Genomic DNA, 11,583 nt, shown 5'->3' on the forward strand with positions numbered 1-11,583 from the left:
CACGTGACAGACCACGTGGGTGGTTAAGGGTGGGTCGAGCCGAATATTTGAATTCAAATCTCCCGAAATGAGTGACGTCATCAAAATGCTGGCTTCTGATTGGCTCCTCAAATCCGTGTCCCAGCTCCCCCATATTCTCTCTACTCACACATGTAACAATTAGGTAAGATATTGTAATATATATAAATGTATCATTTGAATTAATAAAGATTGCAATGTAATCTGCTGATCCATTGGAAGGAACCAAGTTCGAATCCGGCTGGGCAGAAAATTATTTTCTGTTACACTGTAGCTGTGAGTCAACTCCTGTGGGTTCTAGGAGCACCTCTGGGGTCTACCAAGCCTCTTAAATTGGGTAAAAATCTGGCGGTCGAGCGTGATGTTGACCAAATCACCTCCTTGCACAACCGTTGTCTAGTAACAGTACTTCTTTGCAAAGTACTGAACCCCTGATCCTCCATGGGTTGTAGCGGTGCAGATTTAATTTAATTTAATCATATAGTTAAAATATAAAATGCTTAAGGCCCACATGCACGAGCATGTGGATGGGTGGCTTGTACGAGTTGGCCTAAGCTCGTTGCCGATCCATCGAGAGTCGGTTATTTGGACACAGATCAAAGGGGTTCGTGAGAGCGGTCGTGTAGCATCCCCACCATTTTTCTTTCTCTAGTTGCAACTGAGAGCTGTTAGGAGATTAAAGGTGCTTGTTGGTACTTTTTATGATAAGTTTTATATTTAATCTTATTTATTTATATTTAATTTCCTTTCATTTTCTTTTTTTGTAATAAAAATAATATAATCCCAGTGCAATAGTTGAAACCTCTTGTACGTCCGCCATGTTTGCCTCTCTGAATAACACTGACATGTGGATGGTCCGCTCTTTGTTTACCGAGCATTTGTACAAGCCTCCGATTCGTGGCGAGCGGCCAACATGTGGATCCGCCTTTACACGTAGTACTCTGGCGTTTAATAGTCAAGAAACAACAGTATGCCAAAATAAAAAGAACTTATTATGATTGCAACTTTTAAATGCTCACAGGGGGAACGGAAAAAATTATGACGCTTTACGAAAATCACCTTATTAGCAGGCTAATGACATCAATTTACACAATGGACTAGTTCTTTCTTGTATTATAATATTGGAAAGCTGAGTCTATTATTTTTCTGCCGTCGCTATATTTCCCCTTCTTCCTCTACCTATTGTAACAAGCGGCACCTGGCTACCCTCCGGAACATTACTTCTTCGTACCTACAAGAATAGGTCATCCTAAGATCCCGTTAGTCTCATCCTATCTATTCTTCTCCTAATGAATATCCTTACCTATATTGAACACGCATTGTCGGGGCCTTTTGGTCCAGAGCAACCTAAATTTATCATTTTCATAGAGAAATATTTTTTTCCTTTAGTGTGTTAAAACTATATAACATTTGACATGGGTTGGGAGTATGTTAAGAGGTCTTCTAAATGGAGAAATATATCTTTCTTTTACCATGTCAAAGCTATATAATATTTAACATGGTTGAGAGGAATCATCATAATTATAACATAAATACTGAAAGAAAGACAAATTTCCTAAATCTTCTATAGCACTTATTACATTATATCAATTATTGTTTAATTATTAGATATGTCGCTAAATTATATTATTGAATGATGAGTTGAAAATTTTGAATAAGTTAACAATTATTTTTTGACAAATTGAAAAATAGAATAATTAATATATTTTGTTGGCTTTCAATAAAGAGTTTCATTTTTTAATGTGATAATTTATTTTTACAGGTGTCAGGAGTTCTCGTAGAGTTGAGAAGCTCCATCAATGTTTTCACTGTGATTATAAATCTTTTAGATTTCAAAAATTTAAAAAAATCATCTAATGCAACTTCATACAGATGAGAAGCCCCATCAATGTCCTCACTGTGCCCATAAATTTATTACAACTGAGATTTTGAATATACATATAATGACCTACCACACAAGTGAGAACCCTCACCAATGTCCTCTATGTGACCATAAATTTATTACAACCCAGGTTTTGAAAAACAATGTAATGGTGAAACATTCAAATATGAAGCCTCACCACTGTCCTCATTGTGACTATGAATCTGTTAGTATTGTACGTATAAAAAGACATATTATGGCCTGTAATAGAGCTAATAAGCCTCATCACTGCCCTCACTGTGACCTTAAATGCATCAGAATTCGAGCTTTAAGAAACCATATTATGGCACACCATACAGATATGAAGCCTTATCAATGTCCTCACTGTGACCATAATTATATTATACTTTTAGATTTGGTAACACATATTGCAACCTGTCATACTGGTGAGAAGTCTCGTAACTGCCCTTATTGTCTTTATAAATCAGCTCGATGTGGAAAAATGAAAAGACACATAATGGCCCATTATACTGGCGAGAAGCCTCATCAATGCTCTCACTGTGACTATAAATCTATTATACCTCAAGATTTGAAAAGGCATGAGTTGGTCCATCTGACAGACAAGAAGCCTCATCATTGTCTTCACTGTGGCCATAATTACACGACACTCCAAGATTTGATAAATCACTGTCCCTACTCCCATTGGTATTTTAAATCCGGTTTAAAAAACCACGTATTAGCTCAGCATACAGGTGAGAAAGTTCTTCATTATCGTTAATGTTACAGTACAAAAACTTAATTTCTTTATTGAGGTTTATGACAGTAGTTATTATTTATTACGCGAGCGTTGGATAGATTAACAGTCTTCTGAACTAGTGAGTAACAAGCCTGAGGGAAACCAGTCCTAAAATAGTGGAAGAAAGGAAAAGAAGGTGGAAAAGGGCAGAAGTACAAACTCTAAAAATACTTGAGAACAGAGGAGAGACTTTCTGGTAGAGCCCCGTAAAGGTTCCTGAGGATGGAGTCTAAAAATTAAGTAAGTCTTTACACGGAGTGACCTTTTAATAGTCAATTTATTTGGGCTTGTCCAGGAAGTCTCTGTTTTAAATTAATTTATTGATAATATATACAACAAAGTTTTATTGAAAACAATTCACAGTTTTATACAGGTTCATTTTTACAAGGTATAAATATTGTCAGATGTTGGCCCAAATGTTCAAGAGCTTCAAACGGCCTCCAGGGGGACCGGGGCTCTGAGTGGCTTCTTATCAGCCGTAGCCACAGCTCGTAACCTTATTTCGTTAAATTATTATAGAAGTCATGCACTGAACTGAATAAAATAACTTTTAGCCATTTCTCATTATACCGTAAACTGAAAATGTTAAAGTTATGGTATATCGATTGAAATAATACAATAATATTGTGAAAAACATACGAAAATAGAATGAAAGTAGTTATTCTTTAGTTCTGTGACCCATTTTTGTGGAATCATATTTCATTTCTGAGCACTTGGTCCTTTGTGATTTATATTTAAATAATGGATTATGTTTTAGGTGAAAATCATGAGCTGAAAAATAAATAAATGAGTCACAATTTTCGATTTATACTTTTCGAATTATTTTTTTCTATGATAAATTTTGTTCTTAATTCTGTTGTACGCAGAAACGTCATATGGTGGTAGGGGATAGATAGGGAAGGTATCATTCCCAATAATACCAAAAAAACCCTAAAGTTTAGAAATTTAAGGTTTGAGAACCTACTTCATACTGCGAAAATTTTGTTATTACATTATTCAAAGAGATTATTATACTCAAAATTGCTTATAAGGGTGATTCTAAAAAGAAGTTTCTATTTTAGGGCCGATATTTCGAGCGATTGAACCAACTTCAAAAATTCTCCAACTTTTCATAGCTTAAATCACTTTTTTCTTCGAAAATGAACTCAAATTCGGCAGAACGGTGGAAAATAGCTTTGCCGCCGACGTTAAAATGAATCCTGGATCTCAGAGAAAGCAGGAGGATATGGCCTAACCACTGCCAGCGTATCATGATTTTTTTTTATGAATTTAAAAAAAAAGTCAAAAAAAGTTGGAAATGATAATTGATAGTTTTGAAATCACGAAAAAATTTTTATAAGATGAAATTGTAGTTTTTAATATATATGTTATAGACTTAAATGAAAAGAACGTGATGAAAAAAAAAATCATGTCACATCCATTTGAAGGGCACACTATAATTTATTTATTTTATTTTTAGGGTTGCATAAATAATGTTCTCAAATCGATTCAAACCAACTATAAATTCATTGACTGTTATAATAAGGAAAACAAGTAATAAAATCCTTGTGATAAGTGATACGATATAAGTAAACCAATAAACTCCTGCCAAAACTTCAGGGGAACAATTTTATTGTAGCTTCAATTTATTTGTTGGTGAAAAATATAGATATAGAGAATATATAAGAAAATTCTTTATGATTTTTTTTTTTTTGAAACTTTTAAATTTTTCATGAGACTCAATGAATTTTCTAAATTTAAAACCTTATGAAAAAAATGTGAAAATGATATTCATTTTTACTATTAAAAAATTCCTAACCAAAAATTTTTTATTTGAAGTGGCATGTAGAAATAAAATAGTTTTAATGTGGGATAACCAAAAGCTATTGAAAATTAAAAATGTCATTACTCTATTTTTTTTTTTATTTTGAAATTAATTTTTCTGACAATGGAAAATCAGTTCATGGCATTGATCCCGCGAAATTTATTTACAATGTCAAATAACTCTCAAATCAGGAATATTATTATATTACTTCAATCCTTAAATCATTTCTAATAAAGATCAGGGCAGATGTCTATCGCGTTCGTCTACTTTCGGAAACACTCGGTATTCCATCTAAGGTCGGCGGTTGTAATGAGAATTTGAAGTATAAGAGCATGCTGACTCTTAATTTCATAGAAAGATATTTACAAAAAATAGTATGCTCTAATTGGCCTTTGATAGAAAGTAATACAACTAAAATATAATATACAAAAGAATATATGGTCAACATTCATTCATTTACTATTTATTTCATTCATTTACTATTTACAACCTTTAATTTTTCTTATTATATCTTACTTTTCATTTTATACCCCTGTTATTTTACACTTATGTTTTTTTCTTTTTTCCTTTTTGTAACTATAGTGTTTGTATCTTTTTTAGCCCTGACGAAGCCCTGCAACGTGGGGCGAAACGTTGGCTCAATAAAATAGTATAATTATCTACTATTTGAGTTTTTTTTTACCGCACCCGGACCATATTCCATTCATCAAAAGAACGATCGTATCGTGGTAATTAAAATCATAAATATTATCTGCTGAAATTAACCTTTCCACCTTAAAGCAAAGTAGTGACATTTGATAGAAAGCAATGTACGGTTTTTCCTTGCTTAGACAATGTTTCTCATAGACTGTTATCACTTTGGTTTTTTGAAGTTCCATCAGCAGACCTAGCATTACACTATACAGGGGAGTTCGTTTGAACTGGTTCATTCATGAACTACGCCTCCTATACCGTTTGCCAATTGTGGAAGGTTATAACTTATCTGTTATTAGTTGGATTATCTATTGTAAAAAAATATATTGCAGAATATACCTTTTTTTCAGTTCTATTATTTAATTACTTTAGCTATTATTTATGTAAGTGGTCATGACTTTGCCTGAATATATGTTTAAACATTTCTAATTTAATGGAAATTTTGATAATTATTATTCTTAATTAGGTCACACTTTAATTATTATTGTTGAATGTAATTAGTTTTAAAGAATATATTTGTTCATTTTTGGATGTATCTAGAAAAGTTTTGAGAAAGTTGCTGGACTTTAAAAACCTAATAGTACATAATCTTGTGTTTCAACCATTCAAACTGGTTGTTGGAATTATCAATATATTTAAAGATTTAACCAAGTTCATTTAAAAAAAATATTATTGTGCATTATTTTTTTTTTTCAGGTCCAAATAATTTTGCTGTCTGTTTACCAAAAGAAATGACTGATGAAACTAATCATTCACGTAAGATATTTATTTTATTGTATTTATAATTTTCACTGTTTCTAGAAATTGTGTTATTGAGGGATTTCATGATATAAAATGAATTGTTTAATATCGTTTCTTTTTTGTTTACACACCTTTGAAGGTATTGGGAAATTGATTTATTTAGACTCAGAATCTGGTTTTGTTATTTGAAGTGCTGGGTCAAAACATGCTAACTAATTTTTTTTTGTGAATTAAAGTTTTTGACATTGCTGGCCTTTTAAGGTTGATTTCATAAATTTTTGAAAGAATTTTGTGTAAATCTGGTTTCTTAAAAGAATAATGTAGATATTAAGTTATGGTTATTGATAGCAAGTTCAGAGTAAAACATTGCCATTAATAAACTTCTGTCTGTCTAATGTCTGTTTTTTGATCAAACGCATCATTTAATCAAATTGAAAAATATTTAGTTAAACATTCACTTATTAAAGATAGTAAATGTGCATAAGTTTATAAATTAGGATTTATTTTTCAGATTACAGTATTTAGATTTGTCTTGATTTTTTATATCTTTATAATGGTCTGACAAATATATCATTGATGACCATGTCATCATTTAGTTATACTAACTAAAATAAAAAATTGGAAAAGAAAAAACATCAAAAATAAATTGACAGTATGTGTAAAATAAAATGAAAAAGAATCTAACGCAAATGAACTAAAAATAATAAACTAAAAGGAACAAATACTGTTTATGTACGTATTTAAAAGTTTTAAAGAAAATCAGAATCATCAAATGTAGAAAAAAATTAATAAATTAACAATAAGGCAAAAAATAAATAATTAAATCCTCTAAAAAAATCATAAATGTTAAGGTATATTCTAATAGAGTAAAATACATCGTGAAGTAGTTGTGATTTTATGAAAATATATACATATTTACAGATTCTATACAACTGTTAAAAAAGTCCAAGTATATGTAGGTTAATTTTTATCTATCTTTCTATCCATTTACATTTTTATTTGAAACTTTCAATTGTTATTCTTCGGGAATAGGGTGGACAATAAGTGGTTAAAGATACGGGTATTAAATGTTCGAAGGGTATTAGAGCAAGAGATGAAGGAGGGAATGGAATTACATATTAATGATTTCCTTTTAATAAATTATTTTTATTTTCTATTGGACATATTAATGATTCCCTTTTTATAAATTATTTTTATTTTGTATATGTATATATAGTTGACTGTAAAAATTTAAATATAAGATGGTTAGCATGGTGGTCAAAAGAGAAATAAAAATAGTTTACAACTATTTTTATAACGCCACCCTGACCATGTTATATTTAAATTTTTATTTTGTATTGAACATATTAATGATTTGCTTTTAATAAATTATTTTTATTTTGTATTGGACATATTCCTAATATAGTGTCATACGCTTTTAGTGCTAGAATAACATTAAGATAGTCTCCAGGTAAGAGTTGAGAAGTAGCTGATTACTCTTTCGATTTTGAGTAGGTAGGGGTAGGTTTGTAAATGTACATGAGTTAAACTCTTTTTTTAATTGATTATATAAAAATCTAAAATTGTGAGTAAAGTTGTTATTAATTACTTCTAGTATTGTTTTCTGTTTAACTATAAATTTTGTAATAAATTCTTTTGTAGATTAGTGGGCTCATGTTGAACTTGATGCTATTTTTGGGGTTTAAATTAACTAAAATTTAGAATGAATTAGATGTATATACATACGAAAAAAAAAAAAAATGCTGACTACCGTAAAGGCACCTTACACCAAATATATGACCTTTCTTATCTTACCTTGATTTTGTGCTATTATTTTTTTTATATATATAATAAAATCTGACTAATCTTTTTTATAAGACAGAAAAAAACAAATCAACAAAATCATTTATTCATACTATCTTAACAATTTCAGCTTGAATGAAAGAAAAAAAATTCATATCCTAGACTCTTTCCTAATCAAAAAACTACTAGGATTTGTTGCTTTTTATTATTGCAGGAAATGCTCCAAATATAGAGGGCCAACATATTGCCTTTACAAGAAAATGTTTACTTATAAACTGATTTATAAATGTAAAAATTTTAATAAAAAAGAAATCGAATACAGTGTGTCTATAATAATTACCAATACATAATTCGGCATTTCAAGTGTGCACATATGGTTCATGTTTTCAGACACAATGGTCAAGAACACACACTTCCGCTAACTATGGCAAAGTCCAAACCTCATACTGCCGTAATCCCTCTTAGTTCTAATCTATTGATAAACATTCAAACGAGCTAGTATCAATTGCATATATTTATACAAAATATCATTACGAGTGAGGAGTTGATAGTTGACCGTAGATTAATGATTGGAGAAGTTTGTCGGGGGGTGCGGTCAGCAAAGAACAACATAAATAAACAAAATCATATTTATGTTGTTCTTTGCTGACTGCACCCACTGACAAACTTCTCCAAAAATATCATTACAATTTACTGATAGTGAGATCAGCAGTCGTTGAAAATATTTTCTTATGATGAACAACATTGTAAAGTTTGCTAAAACTAGGAACCAGTATGCAATTATTGGGAACAGATTGATGTTATACATACACATACATGTGTAACATTATTGTTTGCTGCCAATGCCTTGGTGTCCACATGGCTGCATAAAATGAGTATAAATAAAAAAAATTGGTTATGCTGTAATTAATTATTATTTTATTATTATTATTATTACACTGAGGGTCGGGAATCCCTTCCTCACTTCGACCCAATTGGATCTTTTGTGAGTTACCCCTCTTTCCACTAGAGATCCCATATGAATCCTATGCTTCTTATGAAGTTCAATAATTCTTTTGGGTTTATTCTAGAAATGTCTTCAGGCTCCATTTGTAATCTTCTGAATGCAAGGGCTTCACATTCACACAGAATGTGCTGTGCCTTTTCTTCATCTTCCATACATAGACGGCAGGTGGAATCCTCCACCAGCCTCATCTTCTTAAGATGATATTTTAAGGGGCAGTGGCCCGTGAGGAGTCCTGTTATCGCCCTCAGTTCATTTCTAGTAAGGTTAAGGTAAAATTTTGCCTTTTCCTCTGATATTTTAATGAAGAGCTTGGATTGTTTCATACCTGGTTTCAGCGTCCAGTATGTTTCCTTCTCTTTTTGTTCCCAGGAGTTAACCACATTCCTGATTGCACTTCCAGATATGCTGCAATATGGCTCAGGGCCAATTAGCATCATTTCTGATCCCTTCCTAGCTAGGGTATCTGCCATCTCATTACCTTCAATCCCCTCATGTCCTGGGGTCCACATCAGGGTCAGTTTATTGCCTCTGGCTAATTCCTTTAGTCTCTCTAGGCAATTCCAGACTAGCCCTGATTTTATAGTATAGGACATTATTGCCTTTAAAGCAGCCTGGCTGTCTGATATTATATAAATCCTTTTTCCTTTTGGATTGTTTTTAATGTTTTCTAATGCCGCTATTTCTATTGCGTGTATTTCAGTTTGGAAGACAGTTGGGTATATTCCCATTGCTAGGGTTCTTTTGCAATTAGGTCCTACAACCCCAGCCCCTGCTTTTCCTTCCTTAACTGATCCATCAGTATACCAGACCAATGCGCCCTTCTCAAATTTAGGGCCTCCTTTCCTCCATATCTCTTTGTCTGGAATACATACATTAAAGTTCTTTTCAAAATCAAGTCTTTTGGGTAAATGGTCACTTAGAAAGCTCATCCATTCTTTACCCTTAATCTTATTTAGGATCTTTAAGTGTCCTTGATAGTTTCCTGGTTTATAAGTCCAGTCATGTTCTATACTTAAGGCACTCATTATAGCTTCTTTTTGTTTCCAGATGTGTAGGGGAGTTAGATTCAGAATTGTCTCCATAGCTGCTGTGGGGCATGTTCTGATTGCTCCTGTCACACTTAGACACGCCATTCTTTGTACCTTTTCCAGTGTTATTGGTGAGGTTTTTTCCTCTGTTTTCGGCCACCAAATTGCCGATGCGTAGGTTATCATGGGTCTTATAACCCTTGTGTATAACCATTCTGCCATTTTGGGTTTAATTCCCCATTTTTTTCCAAATAAACTTTTACAAGTCCATAGAGAAGCTCTAGCTTTAACTATCACTCTGTTAATATGGGAATTCCACTTGAGTTTCTGATCTAGAATTATTCCTAAGTACTTCACCTCTTTTGTGGTATTAACTGTACTCCTCCCAGTTTGCAATATTCTATATTAAGAATCCTCTTCCTCGTAAAGGGTTGTAAGTGTAAGTGTAAGTGGTTGTAATTAATACATTATTCATTAATACCTACAGAAAAATAATAAGTAATTAAACTAAATAATAAATATTCAAAAGTGAAGGAAGGTCTTATGGATGACAAAAGCCCTGTTTCAGGAATATAATTCAGCACTTCAAGAGGATATCAAGCTCCCACCATCTATGGGCAAAACACTCAATTAGTAGGATTGCTAGCACTCCAGACAAGTTTCTGAGGGTCCAGACTTTGGCCTAATGCCATAAAAGTCAGTTGTTTTTATATAATGAGTTATTGAGTATTATATGTTTTCTTTTCCTTTCTTTACAATGCTTGATTTATTTCATTCCATAAAAATTATATGCACCACCCTCTTACCAGCAATAGAAATTATTTTAATATCCCCCCTCAAGATAGGGAATATCAGAATTAAAACAAACCCTCATGATGTTCCTCGATTCTTCTTCAGTTTTACCATTCCTGTCGAAGAGTAAGCCAGTAAGTTAGCATTTGTCAGTGTGAATGACTTCACGAAAAAGGAATATTTCAGGTTTTAGTTTCAGGATTTTTCTTTTGTTCATGATAGCCTTTGAAAAAACTGTTTGAGTTTTCTAATTAATTAAAATTTAATTCAGTACCATCGACCAATTAGTTAAAATATGAAGTTAGGATGAGGAGATGAAACCACTGGTAAGAGTTAGTTGACGCTCCAAATTGAATTAATGTTTTATTTGGTTTCAGTTGCTACAATTAACATCAAAAGAGAAGAAGAAGAGCAGGAGCAGGAGATCTATTTTGGTGAGAAAACATTCAAATTTATATAATCTTGTGTTTATTATTGTCTATTGGAAACTCATTTTTGATAAAGATTAATACATGCCAACAATGATAGATACTAATGAAGGTTGGGCTGTAAGAATTAAGTATTAGTCCAACAGCGAGATGGAGAAAGATTCAGTTATTTCACCACAATTTTTGATTACTTAAATGAAAACTACGTATAATTACTAGTCTGAATTGATGAGTCTGCCAAGTATAGTTAGGGGAATACAAAATGGCGTTGGTTTCAAAACATTAAAAAAAAATTATTTTCCATTCAGAGCTCCATATCTTTAAAACTACCTACAACACTTAAAAACTTGATATAACTTATTTTAAAGTAGAGTAAATTTATAAAATATGAGCTCTAACAGAGCTATTTACATTCAATAGTTCCCAAGATATACTTTTTAAAAAGCAATATTTCATAGAAAATGTACTGAAAATCAGTGGTTAGTGAATTTATTTTGGGAAATCTTATGAATGTACAGATGTCTATTAGCAGTCAAATTTTAAAGCTAGTTTAATATGCCATAAAGTAGTTTATGATGTTTATCTTTGTGAGAGTTGTAGCTTTCATGATATTTGACAAAATAAATTCACAAAA

At 31.8% G+C, this 11,583-nt stretch overlaps 1 protein-coding gene across 2 annotated transcripts in view; it reads left to right on the plus strand.

Moving 5' to 3' along the window:
• Window positions 1–1,784: 1,784 nt before the first annotated feature.
• LOC106691370 (zinc finger protein Xfin) overlaps window positions 1,785–11,583 on the plus strand; it is a 24,550-nt gene continuing 14,751 nt past the window's right edge. For both annotated transcript variants that reach the window (XM_067052982.1, XM_067052983.1), the window contains exons 1-3: window positions 1,785–2,631; window positions 5,869–5,928; window positions 10,899–10,955. In XM_067052982.1, coding sequence (XP_066909083.1) covers window positions 1,875–2,631; window positions 5,869–5,928; window positions 10,899–10,955 — 874 coding nt within the window. In that variant the 5' untranslated portion in view covers window positions 1,785–1,874. The remainder of the gene's footprint in view (window positions 2,632–5,868; window positions 5,929–10,898; window positions 10,956–11,583) is intronic.

Source organism: Halyomorpha halys, unplaced genomic scaffold (genome assembly GCF_000696795.3).
Source record: "Halyomorpha halys isolate HHAL.00 unplaced genomic scaffold, Hhal_1.1 Scaffold2288.1, whole genome shotgun sequence".
NCBI lineage: Eukaryota > Metazoa > Arthropoda > Insecta > Hemiptera > Pentatomidae > Halyomorpha > Halyomorpha halys.